The sequence below is a fragment of the Anopheles stephensi genome, chromosome 2, assembly GCF_013141755.1.
Source record: "Anopheles stephensi strain Indian chromosome 2, UCI_ANSTEP_V1.0, whole genome shotgun sequence".
In the NCBI taxonomy this organism is placed as follows: domain Eukaryota; kingdom Metazoa; phylum Arthropoda; class Insecta; order Diptera; family Culicidae; genus Anopheles; species Anopheles stephensi.
Genome location: NC_050202.1, coordinates 92,258,301 through 92,275,826, shown reverse-complemented (window position 1 = coordinate 92,275,826; position 17,526 = coordinate 92,258,301). Strand labels below are relative to the sequence as shown.

At 48.2% G+C, this 17,526-nt stretch overlaps 2 protein-coding genes across 2 annotated transcripts in view; one reads left to right on the top strand and one right to left on the bottom strand.

Moving 5' to 3' along the window:
* LOC118505359 overlaps positions 1-17,526 on the bottom strand; it is a 205,486-nt gene that overhangs the window by 187,815 nt on the left and 145 nt on the right. The window lies entirely within an intron of this gene.
* LOC118505361 lies at positions 10,641-14,432 on the top strand. Its single transcript, XM_036041051.1, has 2 exons — positions 10,641-11,380; positions 13,772-14,432. Exon 2 carries the CDS (start codon positions 13,789-13,791, stop codon positions 14,290-14,292), a length of 504 nt encoding a protein of 167 aa, XP_035896944.1. The 5' UTR covers positions 10,641-11,380; positions 13,772-13,788; the 3' UTR covers positions 14,293-14,432.

The following is a 17,526-nucleotide window of genomic DNA, read 5'->3' as shown; positions in this document are numbered from 1 at the left end:
CAGCCTCGCAAACTACACCGTCTTCTAGCATTGCTTCATCGCGCGAATCGCACTCCGGCTCGCATTCTTCTCTTGATTGAGCATAATTTTCACGGAACGAAGGAGTTTGCCGTCTTGGCGACCGCAGGAAAAATGCTTGCTCTTGTTCTTTCGCGTCTTCTTCGCTCCCGCTTTTCATTCAACGTTCTCCGGGTTTAAGATGTGTCATAAAATGTGGCTTAACTACGGTGGTTCACTTAAGCGAAGGCCTGAGCTCACCCCAAAAAAAAAAGAATACAAATCTCAGTCAGTCAGAAGAAAAAGCGCCCTTTTTCCACAGTTACTGCGTCGCTTGGTTTTTTGTTGTTAAGCGCGTGCCACTCTCCCAGGCAACGCACATTCCTCAGGTTGCATCGACACACACACACCAAGCGCCGGAACAACACGCATGCACAGCGCTGAAATGGGCTTTCTTAAAACGCTTAAATGTCAACTGCCTTCAAACGTCAGCGAGATGGTGTGAGGATAAGTCCTAAATCCACTCACAATCCGAAACAATCACATCTGCTTTATAGCTTAATCTGCGCCGGGATACCTCTTCCGCAACGCCCAACGAGATGATATAAAACGCTGCGTGCTGCAGGCTGGAGTTTCGGGCGGTTCGGCGCGGGAAATCCCTCCAAATGTATCGAGCTTTTAACATAATCATGTGCCTATTTTCCCACTGCACGGGAAAAGTCATAAACAATTTCCCAGTAATGCGTACCACACCGAGTCCGAAGAATCCCTACGACTGCCCCTTGTCAGTGCAGCTCACAAAAGAAGAGAGAAGAAGAACATTCCGTGCCGGTCGCATTCTTGTTCCCGGTGTTGGTGGGGATGAGTTTATTTGCCTTCTCATACGCACACACAGAACGGGTGACGGGAGCCACATTTTTTAACCAATCGAAACCGGCTCAGAAGCTACACAAACGCATGTAGATCTCAATTGCGGAACGAATCTACTGTTGAGCTTTATTCGCTTGAAGCAAAGGCAAAAAAAACAACTCCCGGCGCTCTCACCGTTTTATGGAATCATTTGGTTTTATTTCACTGGAAATCTAATTTCCACGTACGTGTGTGTTTTCCTTACCCTTTAACATACGCTCCGGTACACGGGCAGTCCGAAATTCGCCCCACCAGTAAAACCGTTCCCAGGGAAACTCTCTCGCTCTCGAGTGCTCACACACACACACACACACACACATGCATGCAAGGAAAAACAATAAAGCTGGACCAGCTTTTATTTCTATTAAATCGAACTTCTTATCCGACGCTAAATCCTATCTCAAGATGACACCAGCTACCGCTTACGCAAGTGCCACACATTCCGAGCGTACTCTGCAACCCTACTAATCCTGCCCATGCAAGACAAGACCCCCCAAGCTCACCCAGAAAAAACCCGTCGGACCTGAAAGCTGCCCCGATGCTGTGGCGCGTTAAGCAATGGACTGAAAGTGTTGAAAGAAACGATCCGCAACATTACTTCCATGGAACGTCCAACGTGTCCGGAAAGTGTCTGAGTCCGGCCGAGTCCGGCCCCGGTCGGTGGAAAGGTTTGGGAGTTAACGAAAACCAACCCACCCGTTACCGGTCCGTAGGGTTTCGGGGGTAGGTCGTAAAAAATGAAATATAGCTCGCTTTATGACAGTCTAAATAAGTTTATGAGTGTGAGTGTTTTTCCGTTTCGCCAACAACCCGAACCGAACGAACGTCGTCCGGCCAGAACCGGAAGGCATTTAGTACGGTAGGACAAAAGGTAAGAAACTGCCCCGTTTTCCCCCGAAGAAGCAGCATGCAGCTGGCCAGCGTGCCAACGATGGACCAGCGGATTATGGGATAACATAGACCAAACCGGCCCCGATTCCTTTCCCAATCCTTCCATTCTTATCCATCCCGAAACGGTTCCAAGACCAGCACTGGGGCCGTTGTATTAAAAGACTATTTTCTCACTTAAGACGAGAATCGTGCCTTGACTACGATATTTGCCTAAACGTTCAAACATTGCGAAACGCTCCCGCACGAAACTCCTTACACATCATGGTCATCAAGGCACCCACTGTTCCGGCCAACATGGCAAACAAACATGGCCACCCCACCCTTTTCCGGCCATTTCCGCCTGTCCGCCTGTCCGAAGAGATGCGAAAAGTCATTAAGAAGATAAATTTAATGGCAATTACACACATGGATTTCACACTGCATTTGTTGACGTGACGTCCCGAGATGCACGTTGGTGCAGTTTGATGCTGTGCTCCGAAAGATTCCGGCTGACAGCATCGGCTGACCACCACTAACGATCACACCCGGAGAAAACAAAGATAAATTCCCGTCTCCAAACACACCTTCGCATTGTCCAATTTGTTTGCCTGTCTGCTAGTTTTCGAAGTTTCACGACCAAAGCAAACTTGTCCCAAAAAAACCAAACCAAACCGAACTTCAGTGTTTGACATTCCCTGATTGAACGTTGGGTTCGATCTGTGTCACACACCATCAGAGCCGGCCGCTTCTCGGGGGTTCCCTCTAAACTGCCACTAATGCAATTAAAATCTCTCCAAAGACATTCGTCACCGGGCGAAAGTGACGAAAGGTCACCGTGTACGTCCAGGCCGGACCGATGCGAGGACGGAAATTAACTTTAGATTCGGATTGAATTGGAGTTTCTTTTGTTTACAAACGAAGTTAAATGTGGAAACCCAATCAACACGGGCTTGAATTGTTTCAGGAATTCCACAAAACATTTTTAACAAATAACGCACCAATAAAGAGCATTTTGGGCTGGGGATAAAAGGAAAAATTGCACTGCATCTTCAGTAACTGCAAAACAAAAGCAGCTTGAAACCAAAGCAAACACAGTCGCAACTCCATTCGCAACTCATTTTGATTCCTTATTGCTTAGCTTTTTGGAAAATTAAATTTCTTGCTTCCTGTCTGCCCTTGCGTGACTCGGTGGCTCCGTGCTCCAACCAGTCCCGGGAACGGAAGCATTCCGGACGCTCTTAACTATGATCAAAAGAAGAAACAATACGGAAGCGTTTGTTTTTTCTTCTTTCCTACCCCAAAATGAACCCTCTGAATCTGAACGGAAGGTGTGAAGCACCAGTACGAACGCGTATAACCCATACACGGAACTGCAGCTCCGAGTCCGAGTACGGGAAAATCTGGAAAATCGGGCTTCGCTCACCAGACGACCACGCTAGCTAACATCATCTTCTGCACCACAGCATCCTGTAATAAAACGAAATACATTCGCCTTGCAATTCAATTTCAGCACATTTGCAATAATGACAATGGAGCAAACTAGAAAACAAGCGTGCTCTGTCCGATTTTCGGGACCCTTTCTTTTCTTTTCGGTTCTCTATTTTTAGCGATAGGACGTATCGGAGATTTTGCTGCTTTTATACACCAAAAACAGACGCAACAGAACGCTGAAGAAGAATTTGAAACTAGAATTTTAAGGTCTTTTGCATTTTTCACATTAATTTTGCTTGTATGCTACCCCACCAGACCAGACCCAACTCTCTATCCCACTTGACACGCTCTGTGCACTTGACCGAAATCTAATATCAATCTAGGCACATTTCTTTCTCAACATCCAAATCTCCAGCTTGCAACGATCAACATCATCTTCGGTCGTCCATTTTTATATGAACCTTTAACAATTATTCTTCACTTAAACCAGATCACCTTACCCTGCTGTGCAAATTCTGCTCTGTGGCAGCAAAGTTTGCACTGCCTGTCCGTTCTTCCGCAAACGCAAGCTCGCATCCATCCGCCTAGCGTATCGTACACATTTACGCTTGCCATGGCATATCCGGTACCGTACTACCCCGGGGTGCATAAAAATGGTAAGGCCTTGCCATGTCGGGGCGTGCCGTCGAAGGAAGGAAACATCCGACCCATTATGAGGATGAGCGATACACTCAGGATAATGCATTGGATTCGAAACGAACGCATCGGGATGGGATTCGAGCTCGGGAGAGTGAGAGAAAGAAAGAGAGAGCCATTTTGCCGTGAAGTGGCGTCACTCTTCCACAGGCGCTTGCGGACGCTGCTGCAGTTTGGGGAAGAACTTCAACCAACAATCGGGACTTCATTGAGCCCCATCACAATCAAGCAAGATGCTCTGCCCTCACGTGGCGGTTGCCCTTGAGCCGGCAAACGATAATGATACCTCGAAACCCAACCGCCCAACCCAAAAGCCGGCGAAAGAAATGGAATGGATTCCCATTGCCGCTTGGAAGCGTGCCAAAAGTTAAGAAATTTGACTGCAATGTCTGCGTGGAGCTGTCGATAGCTGAAGCATGTGCACATGTACGCAGGCACTCGTCGGTGTGTGCGAAGGTTTGCTGCTGGTCAGTCATGCGGATCGGCCACATTTGCAAGAAATTCCCAACCGGCGCTCCTCCTATGGGAGGCGAACGTTGTCAGAAGCCACTCTTCGACAGCAAAGCGGGGAACGCTCAACAATACGGCTCCACAGGGCGGAACGGACGGCACGGCATTTGCAAAGATCAATGCAAGAAAAGAAACGACTCAAAAATCGTTAAACAGCATCCCCCGTATCGAACGGATGGCAAATGGACCTCAGCACCATCAGCCAGCCCGGGCACGTTGAGTGCATAATTTTTAACCAATTTTTATGGCCATGTTTTGCTGCACGAACCAACGCTCGGGACGCCTCGGAAAAACTTTCAAATCTAACCCTCGATTAGGGCGCACGTGCTTCCGAGGACTGGCGACTGGGCGCTCGTTACTGCGGGGACAGAGATTAAAACTTTTCCGATCATTGAAAGGATTTGATTTCGCCGCACGAATGTCGCACTCCGGGGAAAGTGAGCGGCCGGTGCTCGTGGAAACCATCGATACTCGATACAAAACTTTCTGCGCGCTGGACAACATAACGCCCCGGAATGAGAACATTCCGCTTTATTGCAGCGCATTGATACGATCGGAAGTTAATTTAAAACGCTATCGCGAGTGGAACCTTCACCTTAAGCTAGAATCGCCGTCCGTACCGAGAAGTAATTAAAGTAAAATCGCTCTTTCGAGATAAAAGATAAGCGTGAGGTTTGTGGTACTTTCCCGACAACAGCACACAACAAAAAACCCGCGAGTTCCCGGACTCATTATCGCAAAAAGGGCAGCATCATACACACACACGCATACTCACCTCACCGTTTTTGGGCGTAAACCTTTAGACGTCCAGCTTAATCTCTTCTGTCACGCCACGGTAGGGCTTTACGAGGTAACACTTTTCCAGAGGCAGAATACCACCCGTGCTTTTCAGTCTCAGTTAATGTAAGTCGTGCAACCCGTTTCAATATGGCGTCATACTTGAATGAATGTGAACTAAAATGCAGCTCTCTGTTCTACGCTTGGCCACCCATCCCGCACCCCCGCAGCCCGCACCCCCCACGACCACCTACAAAACGCAAAGTTATGCTTTATGCCGAGGTCATGATTTGCATAATACAAGCTTTTGGAGCTATTTGTGCACGGGTCCTCCAGTTTCTGAGCCTTCGTTTGCATCCACCGTTCGACGTGGGGTATTATCTCGACCATTTTCCGAATTCCGCGTTCCCGCTTCGGTCAACAGGATGCAAACTGGGTTGTTGCATCCGTTTGGCGCTGGCGCTGAATGCAAACGAGCCCCAGTTCAAAGTGCCATCCCCCATTCCACCACCCCTCCTCGAGGAGAGTTTCCCGTCCATCGAAGAAAAATCTTAAAATTCAATATTTTTCGGTTAAACGCTCCAAACCTGTAAGCAACGGACCAGCTGCCGAGTGACTTCCTTCCTTCGCTGTACGAAGCGCCCAGAGGAGCCTTTTCTAGAACGAATGGAAAGTCTAGCATGAAAGATGATGAAAACAAAGCAAGCGCTGCTCATACATAGCGCTTGAATGGAATGCGCCACATCGACAAGACCTCAGCGACCGCATAAAGACCTTCTCCGTCAGTCAGCTTCTTGCTGATAGTCGCTACCAAATTCCCGACTTTGCATGCCGGCACCCCAATGACCGTTCGTCACGAGACGGACACGGAACAGCGAGCAACGAAAAGTAGGGAAATTATTGCACCGCTCGTCAGAATGCGGAAGTTTTGGATCAATTTCACGCTGCATACAATAAGCGGTATGGCCTGGAAAATTGAGCAACCTTCCGGAGTGCAAAAACAACAATCTTCAAAATTAAACGCCGCAAATTGCAATAAACTCTTCAGCTAGAACACCACTCTCTTCACTGTTCACTGTGAAGAAGTAGGTAGAGGACTCCAGTATTGAACAAAACATAGAATAATCTAATAAATACACTCAACATTCCAAAGCTGCTATTATGCCCGATTGCACACATCTGACATTTCTATTTTAAAGCATTTCTTTTACTTAGTCACTCCCAGCGAAAGTTCTCTCAGTTTATTTATACTCTGTACACACTGTGTCCACAAAGGCGGCTCGCTTCGCCGGTCGAAATCAACAATCAACCGTAAATGCTTTATCGTAAATTACGTAACGTACTCCAGAACAAAAGGCCCTCGCTGATCCCCACGGAGCCGTACTTGTATCATCCGGCCACCGCCCGAAGCCCGGCCACCGCTGAAACGGTTACGTCCGGGCGCGCCAGACCAACCGGAAACCGACCCACAGCCGCCGCATTGTTTCACCAGGTCGCTCTGGCCAACACGCTCGTGCTACACAGAACCAAACCACCGACAAAGAAGGAGCAATAGAGAAGTTAATTTGTGATACGGAAATAAGTAGAGTAAACGATGATGGAAGGATAAGATTAAATGGGGACGCGTCAGAACCTCCCTCCCGTACGTGCGTTTCCCTTCTGCATTGCGCGAGGCAAGTCGGACTTAACCTCAAACCGTGTACACAAACACACACACACACTCGACACATCCGCCCGGTTGTCCGGCATGGATAAAATGGCAAACAATTTGCCCAACGACGTGTACCGAGCGTACCGAGCAAAAATAGACCTGTCTCGAGGCCCGAGCCACTTCAGATCGGAGAGTCCGAGATCATCATCGGGCGGATATGGCAACCGGAAGTATAAGCTTACGAGCATACGTAAATGCTCGTATCATAAATTAACTTTCTCAGCAAACCGTAAAGATGTGATTAATATCATTGAATCAGTTTGCTGTCCTGCGGTCAATACGCAGCGGGATGGTTATGTGTGTGTGTGTGTGTGTGTGTGTGTGTGTTTGGTCGTGATCTCTGGTCCGGGCACGATGACAATAACGCATCGACACACCGAGCGAATCCTTTCGATCACGGCACAATGCAGCTTCATTACCGAGTGCCGAGCGTCTAGGATTCATGCCGCGCGTAATTTCCTTCTCAATGGTGTTCGTTCCCAAAGAAGCGCACATTACGAGGTTGCATTCGTTCGCTTCACGAAAACCAATCCAAAAGCAATTCAACTCCTTCCGATTCGTCGGAGTTGCTTTTTTGCTGTGTTCGCTATCGCCGCTTTCGGTTGCGCTTGTTCTCCTGTAAGCTTACTGTCTGTAAGTCCGTCCCATGAACGTTGCTCAGGGTTCTTCAGGGTTTCAGGGCGAAAAATCGTCCTGCCCTGGATAACCAGAGCAACCCCACGATGATTTCGGGAGTCGGAGGTCACAAGAAACGCAAACATTCCAACAAACAGGGCACGTATTCGGAATCGAAACAAAATAACAACACGCCCTGATACCAAGCCCGAAATGTGAGTACCATCGCATGCCGGGGCACACCAATTCCCGGGACTGTTGATTCAATATCAGAGCCATGCCCCCGACAGACGTCTGCCCGGGCAGCTCTTCCTGCCCGGGCCGCACCAGGCCACGGACATCAGGAAACCAAAATAATGGAGACCGTTTGATTGAGTTTTGCAAAACCAATTTTCTCACTCTTCCAGTAAGGGTTTGATGCGGTTTTGCTACAGGTTCGCCTTACCAGAAGCCATCGGCAGTGTTGCCCACCCGGAGCTGCCTATCGGTATGCTGCATCCAGCATCCAGTGCCCAATTCGACACACACCCACACGGGCTCCATCCTCTCAATCGGATTCAACGTCCGAACGGAGGGCAATGATCAAGAGCCGACCGGTTGTTACGGAACCATCGATGAAATCTATTCCACAACCAGATCGGCTACAAGTCCAGCCTGATCCACTCCTAAGCGATACCCGGTAATCCAGTCGACGGTACGGCACGGTCCAGCCGTATGCAACCCCGTTGACATCGATTAAAACTCTGGACACTATTCTGCACGCACGCACCCGGTAGCAAAGATTAGGGGTCTAGGATCTTTTGCTGTGGAGCCACCACGACGGCACCCTCGAACACTCGAAGCTTTGGAAGAATTCTGAAGCCAAGCAGGGGCTTCTAATTGGAGAACAAATATTTGGCTGAAAGATATCATATCGGGAAGGCGACACTAGTTCACAATGCTGAATTGAAGCAATTAGACCTGTGATGCGGTTGTTCTATTAACCGCCAACAGCATTCCAACGCCATTCGCTTAGACCCTACTTACAAACTGCATTATCACCCCTACCCCAGGAATCAACCAGGAATGGTTTGTATCTCATGTCGTGATTGACCAAGTGGCAGACAGTAAGAAGCAGATGTAAAAATCAAATGTTTTATGTTATTCGTGTTAACAACGGACTCTGCTACCAGTAAAAAACCGAGCCGTCCCACAGTCTTTCACAATGTTAATCATCTGTGGATACACATCTTGAGTGGTTTCCTCGTCAGTAGAAGCAAACAACAGCGATGTTAAAGTTCTACGAAGCAAACAGAATCAATTTCAAGCGCAGCACTACATTGTCCGTTTTATCACAACTCGCAGGTACTTCAAACTGCATTCTTCCAGTGTTCAATGGCAATCGTCATATGACTTTACACTGTAACTGTCAAATGATCCACTATTGGTTCACCATTTATCAAATATTTTCTCAAACAATTTGCCTACAAGTCCAAGGCTACTACCATTCAGAAATTGTTGCGCATTGATGCGTTTGCTCTTGATGTTAGTCTGCCAACCTGCAAGTAACGGCTGCTCGAGTGCTATGCACACATGCATTACATTCACCAAGAGCTATGTAACCGTTATCGGAACCATACTGCATGCTCCATTTTTCCTTTTCTTCCCTATCTGAAGCTATAACTGCTTTCGATTTCGGTTTCAGTGAAACTTTAACAATTATCTCGCCTTTTCCTTTCTTATGGTTGTGCGTAGCAACGCGCACTAGTTTTGGATTTGAAGGTGAACGAGATATGCCAAAGCTTCCTTGGCGATTACTCCTCGATATGCTTGGCACAATTCCTTGTTTCTTTAACTGGGTTCTTTGCTGACCAATCTTACAATGTGAAAGTAGCAGCGGGCGGTTTGAACCTCCGAAAAAAAACTACTACCTTCCATACACTCCAGAACCTAGCACCCGAAGGTCAACATCCTTTATACAATTAATTCGTGGCTCCCCGGAGTTGTGGTTGGTTGGCGATCGTTCTCCCGCTACTTTCGCGAGCTGCACAACGGAACCATCATCCGCTCTGGCGAACTGGTAGAAGGTCAGCTCGGTTTCGGCTGCCCACACTGGGTACGAAAACGAAAGCCCATTGCCAATCCACACCCGACCGACAGAACTTACCGCCGTAATCATCTGACGCAATCGTACACCGTCGAAATCGGTCCGTCTGCAATTGGAAACATTTTACCTCTGCACCGATCGGCCTAAGGCAGGTCCACTTCACTTTACATATGTTTCGCTGTTTCGCCCAAAGTGTGCGCTTCTTTCATCGCGTACGGGTACCGTTTCAACACTGGCTGGCTGACTGGCCCATCGGTGCTGTGATGTGCAATCAATGAAAATCTACCTCAATCCAACCAAGCCCACGGTCGGTCGGTCGGTGGACGATCATCCATCCAGTGCCGTGGGTGAGGCACGGTAGCCTAAGCAGACGCACACGCGACCAAGAGAGCATACAAACTGTGCAAATACGGTGGGTAAAACAAAAGCAGCATAAAAACGCAAATCAACCACAGCACAGCGAGCGGCACAATCCCACGGCGTAAAGGTAGGCCAGGAACGGGTCAGACGGTTCGCTCAGCGCGCTGTTTCAAACTCGAAGTCGGAGGCTACCGCTTATGAAAAGGGCCTGTGGTAGGGCACCACCGAATCGCAACTGTTTGAACTTTGCAACAACTTTAAAGAGTGCTTTTCAGCATGGCGATTTAATTTTCAAAACTTTTTTATCCATCTCTTCCACGCGCTTACATCGGTGTTGGTAAGCTGGATGAAGGCTGCAGTCCGGAGGCAGGTCAAGTTCCTTTTATGTGCCGAGCGTATTTGCTCGTGTAGGCAATTTGCAGGATAAATATGATACAGCATCTATTGGAAGTGTTAATCAACGGTTTTCTAATTTCCAACAAGCATCTTTAATATACTGTTCAAATGTAAATAAAACACCAAAGCTCTAACTTCCTCTAGCAGCGAATGAGTGTGAGTGCAAACAGGTTGTAAAGGAAGCTGATACCTTTGCTAACAACCCTTGCTTGATAAACTAATCCGCCACGTGGTTGATCAAGTCGCGCGAAGCTTCAACGAGGCGAACTGGCGCAGGCAAAGTGGAAAAGTGGGCGATTTCAATACGATGGCAAAAGTTGCACGCAGCATCATTGGCCCGAGTGTATGTGCCTCTCTTTCCTTGTACAGCGCGTTCCCACAAAGTAGTTTTCTGCTGCGATGCGATTTTCATTTGCCTCTCTTGCGCTACGTTTCGCTTTTCCTTTCCAACCCATCTCGGCGTCGCGTTCCTACGACCTACCATTAGCCTCCAGTCCTTTCCCTTTCCTTTGGCCTCCGCATATGCCGGACGAAACATGTTCACCTGCCGGTTGAAAACAAGCCACTCAAGCAGCAGGCCTTTCAGACGGCCCCTGCCGACGTAAATTGTGGGTCTGAGAGCAGCATAAAGTTTGATACATTCGCCCGGGCACAAACACTCGCATGCGATCGCTTGGCAAATGTTACTTTCATAACAACCGCTCGCGAACCCCACCCCTGGAGCTGGATCGCAACGGAGTGCAACGACATCTGGTGGTGGTGGTAGTTTCTTCGATCGCCTTTTGGAGCAGCACGAGGTGGGGACGTTTAGACACACACGCGCTGTAGGTTGATTCGCTCCAAATTTGAGCCCAATTTAATCAGTTTCATATTAGTGCTTCAGCCGAACGGTTTGCGTCGACGGCAGTGTGTGCCTCCGAAAAAAAAAAAACAAACCTCCCGACGTCTTGAACCAATTCGGGAGCAGTAGTGTCACTACACGTTCGTTCCGTTCGTTCGTTTTGCAGAATCTATCCAGCCGGGTAAGTCACCGACATCGATAACATCCTCCACCCTACGGTGCTATGGAGTGTGACAACACAAACCACGTTACTTGAGATCTCCGCGCGCCCGGTACCTCGACACCTTCCGCCAATCATCCACGAATGATGACGGTGATGTATGTTCGAGTGATAAATATTGCCGTGCCAAACATTCTACCGCCGGCATGCAGCATTTTTCCGATTTTCATCGAGTTTTCCCACGTACCAATCGAATTCACCGGGGGCCAATCAGATCAGGATGCCGGTAAAAATTGATTTCTTGTTACCGACTACCCGTGAATCTTCATCGAATCAGCCACCAGATGTCAGGCGAACCTTGGGGGACACATTACACCCGTGGCAGCGGTGGTTGGGCCCGAGTGTTTGGCGTGATGTACGTGAGATCGTTCGCCACGGTCGTCGCCTTCTGCCGACCTCTAGACAACACACACACACACGTGTGCGGACGCCAAAAAACACCCAGTCAGTCAGTCAGTTCGTCAGGCGCGGGGTACAAAGATTGATACGCTTGCTGGTCCATGCGTGCGGTTTGGCAGCGGGCACCGACGGAAAGTTCAATTTCTCATCTATAAATCAGTACCTCCAACGGGTTATCCGAGCAGTGCGAGTACTGTCGCAACGCCAAAGTAATTTCGCGCATCCCAATATCCCGCCAGCATCGACAAGCTTCCATGCTGCTTTATTATTCTTCATCAATCTTGGATGGAGACAAAACAACGCACCCATCTTGGCTCGGATCTATCATTCGACGGCAGACAGAAACAAATGGATAATTTGATAATTTGTGACTCGTTTTTTTGCTGCCCCTTACCTTCGATCCCATTCCGTCACCAGGGGAAACTAATCGAATGCCAAACGATGCATATGATTAATTTCCCTCAAATCGGAAAGACGACCCCGCCCGGGGGATTAATACACTTTCGCCCAGAAGCCTTTTAACTTTTGTGAAGTGATTCGATTAAAATCGTGTGCTGGATAAGCGTGTAATAATGATCGTTCAGCTCACCGACAGTGAAAATTTGACATGGCAAACCTGGAGGGCATATAATTCGATTTTATGTGGGGTAATAATAGACACACTCCGACCCGTTGTGCGAATTCGTTTCATTTCCAATTCCAAGCAGGAACGAATTGAAACGTTCAACGCCAGCAGCAGATGGGACTGCAATTTCGCATCCAAAAGTGCTCCACTATTCCGGGGAAAAACTATCCGCACTCGGCATGTGCTGTCAACTGCAAGTGCGTAACGTACACACCCTTCGTATTTTGAGCGTGCCTGACGGATGTGTCACTTGCAGTGTACATTCTGGTCCCGGGGACACCGTTATGTGATGTGATCATAAAAGTAAATCTTTGGTCACGATAATTTATGCTCGTCGTTCTCGTCCTTCACTAGCCTGGCACCAGCTAGTTCCGAACCTTTGCCCATTACTTCGAACGGAACTGCAAGACAGAGCTATCGGTTCAATTGTGAAACAAGATTCACTTTACTTCTCCATCATAAATTCAAATTTTATTTCCAACACCAGTCCGACCGCAACCGAAGCATCAGAATGCAACCGATTGCGAAAAGATGCTGGAGATGTGCACTTTGCGCAAAGGGCATGCCCAAGTTTCCCCGGAACTGCTCGCATTCACATGCGCTTCATTCCACTCTGCTCGATCGTAAATAATTTGACATTTTGCGTTAGAAGCTGCAATAAAACCGAAGCGGCACTGCAAACGCAGGGCGTCTTGTGGTGAGATCGTTTGACAGAGAACTGCGCCAAATGCGACCACCTGCTCTGCTCCTTACAACCGCCATCGTCACGTGCCGGAGCACGTGAAAGCACGCACGCAGCCTCGAAACTGGGTACCGTGCTCGGTCGACGGTACTGGCGAGCAGCGAATGCATTGCCCTATGATTGATCTGATTTTCGTGTTGCCTTCACGACACGATCTCAAACACGGTCACTCCAACCGGTCTCTTAGCTCTCGACGGTGGTGCGAAAGTGCAAAAGCGTACCGTGTGGCGTGGACGGTGGCGTGGTAATTGCGTAATATCGGAAACCAACCACTCGTAGCAGCACCATTCGCATGAAAACCGGTTCCGAATGGGTTCCCAGGCCCGGCCCCGTCCGGCCCGTCTCGGAGGCTGTGGACGCTGGAATGAACTTTCAAAATTCGGTCACAAGCCAGGCCACTTTTTGTGTCGCCCTGCTCACGCTGGCCGCCAGCTCGTTCCTCTCTTTTCGCGCCTGAATTTAGTCTATTAAGCGGTAGCAGTGTGACCAACAGGAACAAATGCCATACTGCCTTGCTATGCATTATCTCATTCCATCTGCATCTCGCGCTCTCTCTCTCTCTCTCTCTTTCTATCCGGTGACACAGATAACGACGGCGACAAGATGCTAAAGTTCGCTGCCATTGCCACCGTTGGGCTGCTGTTCTGTGCCGTACAGTGCGTCAAAGTGGACTACTACGGCTCGCTGTACAACCCCAAGGACGAGCTGCATGCGCCGTACCACGAGAAGGAAGACAAGCAGGACTTTAGCAAAATTCCCGGCGTGCCCGGCGTGGACTATCCGATCTACCATGAAGTGCCGCACACCAGCTTCCACTGTGGCAACGTGCCGGCCATCCCCGGCATGTACGCGAACGTCGAAACCGGCTGCCAGGCCTACCACACCTGTCACGATGGGCGCGAGGGCCACCAGGGTGCGTCCTTCCTCTGCACCAACGGCACGCTGTTCAATCAGAAGGAATTCGCCTGCGACTGGTGGTACAATGTCAAGTGCGAGGAAGCGCCCAGCTACTACAGTCTGAATGCCGACCCCGAGCACAACCCCTTCACGCCCAAGCGCAAACCGGAGGACGAGCATCAGCATCAGAAATTCCTCATCCACGTCTAGAAGCGGCCTGCGTTTGGACGCTTCCCGCTTCGTGTCGTTGAGATTTACACATGTTCCACCATCTATCCACCATTTGCTGTTACTGTTGTAAATATTTTTTTCGGAAATATATATGAACCATTTTTTATTCCCCCTTTTCATCGTAACCGTTTCCATTTGCATCAGTGCATCGTTAGGATCCGTTAGCAAAAGACTGTTTATGATCCTTTTAAAATGGCGAATCAAGTTAATGTTTACTGCAAACGAGCCTTCCATCCACCAGGGCTCAAATTGTTTAAAGCGGTTTTATTTCAGTGGGCCACCATTCCTCTCCCACCGGGACTTCAATCGAAATCGGGCGCAACTGACTGCGCAACAAAACGTAAAGGCTTTTTTAAAAACAAAAAAGCTTCCATATGAAATGAAATATTTATACAACTAACAGCAACTAGTCCCAGCTGGCCACCGTCTAGCAAACACGCCAGCTGTAACGAACGCAAAGCATCCAGCATCCAGCCACAGCAGCAGCAGCAAATAAAAGCGCACTTGGGCACACCGAACGCCACCCACCGAAAGTCCGAAAAACAATGCTCAATGGCGCCAAAGTGTTACATCAAAGGATTGTACGTTCAAAGCGACTGGGCTTTTTTGGAAGCCTTTTTGTCCTCTCTCGCTCTCTCTCTCTCCTACTCTTTCTCTCTGACTTTCCTTTCGTTCTTTTTTGGGGGAACATTTTAATTTTGATTTATGTTTCACGCTGCATAGCATGGTGCATGCATGGCCCGGTAGAATATTTGCCTTGTCCAGTGCTCAAATACAAGCAAAAGTTCGTCTTTGCTGCAGCAATTGTACTGCAAGCAGCCTCTTATCAAACGTCAAGCGCGACCGGCGACCATCATGCGGCGGTGCCTCGATTACAACCCACAACAAACGACCAAAGCATACACACGAACGCAAACACACAAGAGCGTGGCCGGAGTGTAACAGAACCAGATGCAGAGTGACTGACGGGAGCTCAAAATCAAACATCGCTTGGTCGGTGGGGATTTAAAACTACTGCCGAAAATAAAATAAAGACACAAGGGAAAATTGAATGCATTGCTCTCTCGCGTGCACATTTTCGGGTGCACTTTGTTTCATTTGTGTTTTCGCCAATTTACACACACACTCCGCGTTCAACGGCCAGGATGCCACTGCGGGATGGCTTAGCGCATAAACAAGGTCATAATACCTTGTTTGGTGGCTTTCTTGTAAAACGATTGATGAAACATGATCCACTAGCTTTTTTTTTCATTTGAATGTCCCATTCGTAATGTAATACAAAATCATAACATATTCCTAATTTATAACCACAGTTAAGCCTATGATTTTCCCTAAAATAATTCGTTCAATGATAAAGCAATCGAGAGCTACAGATTTACTGGGAGGTCTTCAAACAATCGAACGTGTAAGGAACCTTCGGAATAGTAGCTATACAGGAAATGGAAGAGCGATCCCATAGTGCGGTGTCCATCCACACATACATACATGGACATTGCTACAAAAGGATGAAGGGCACAAATTAGTTGTCCATGAAAGTGTACGTATAAATTTTCATTAGTTGCAATCGCATATATCTCTCCCTCGGTCAAATCCACGGGTGCGTAGATTGGGCCGTGCCTAATGCGACCCCGGCGTGTGGACCGGACTAATTCCGCAAAAACGTAAAGCCCCATAATTCAAGCTCCCTTTAGTGGCTTCCAACCACTGAGTGTAAATCGATCTGTAAATACCGTCGCAAATGGCACCAGCGTCGTTTGTTTTAATAATTAATAAATTAGCTTGTTTATTTTACAAACCATCACGCCGGGGTTACGCCGGAACGCAACCAGCCACTCCGAACCAGCACACCCGGCTGCCAGCTAATGCACATTGTAGGCATTAAATTATACGCTTCTCACCTGCAGCGTTGCATTCGTGCATTACTCATCGAACAGAGAAAATGGCAAAAATGAAGGGGGAATTAAATCGCACCTTGCAATCATCACTGCCGCAAAGATACTCCACACAAGAGCCTGGCTATTACTGAACGGCACCAGAGAGCCCCATCCTCTCTACCGGTGGTGGAACTTTCCAATTCCGATCCAAAAAGTCAATTCACAGCTTCACCTACGAGCTGGCGACAAATTCCATCCCATGCAGGGTCTGGTTCTATCGACTCGACACACAGAAACGAAGGCGGCGGAGGACAAACTTTCCCAAGGTAACTCTGTACATATTTGGTTTGGTAATGAAAACAACTCAGCTTATAAGAAACCAAACCAACAATAGTGCTCTCGCAAGGACTGACCGGGGCAGGAAGGATGAAAGTGTCCGGCTGTGCTGCTGTGGAAGTAGTCGCAGGCAGGTCGTATTTGGTTGCGGTTTGCCGGTGCATGTCGTACTAAATTTAGACAAAAACTGTTTCCCATTTCACATCGTCCGAGCTGTAACCTAAAGCAACTGTAAACCCTAAACCGAAACCCAGTATGCACCTGATTACAAAAGGTCAGCCATGCTTTCGTCGCCATCGTCATCCTCGCCTTAAACACTGGGAAAGAACACACTGGCTGTGCGGCTAGGTCACATCTTCTGGAAGCTGTTCTGAGGACTCGGTTTTCTTCTTGCTGTTGGTGCTTGAGGTTATTGTTAGCTTTACCCACTCGGTCCATTAACATTTTATGATTGTTTGTGATACACTTCCGGATAGTGTAAATATAGGGTTCCCGGTTACAGAGCAACTCCACGGTACTCGGGCCAGCAAAAAGCTGCAGCAACTTCCCGGCTAACAATCAACACACTATCCCTTACGATTTTCAAATTTAGCACAACTTTTCGGGTAGTTTCGTATGAAAATGTTGCTACTATTGTGTGTTACGGTCAATATTCCATCCCTCACCATCGGGAGTGTAGTAAAGCGTAGGACCGGGAATGGCCCTTCAGAAGGGCACAGTAAATGTATGCTGCCCAGTGACATGTTCAAGCGTGTACTTTACAATCCACTCAACTGACAAGGTGTCTTTAGTTTTCTCCTCTCGGAATACTGATAATCTACTGTAACGCTTGATTGCTATCGGTCGGGGAAAAATCTTGCTCACACATCACGTGTGTCTAATTGATAGGCTATAATCATTCAATAGCTCCAATAAACTCAACAACACCAACTCCCTACGATGATCTTTTTCGCCTCGTGTTTCACTTTTTCACGATACAACAGCCCCGCCCTGCTACGTGCCT

Coding starts and splice junctions, on each gene's coding strand:
- LOC118505361 (XM_036041051.1), top strand. CDS start 13,789: ATGCTAAAGTTCGCTGCCATTGCCACCGTTGGGCTGCTGTTCTGTGCC.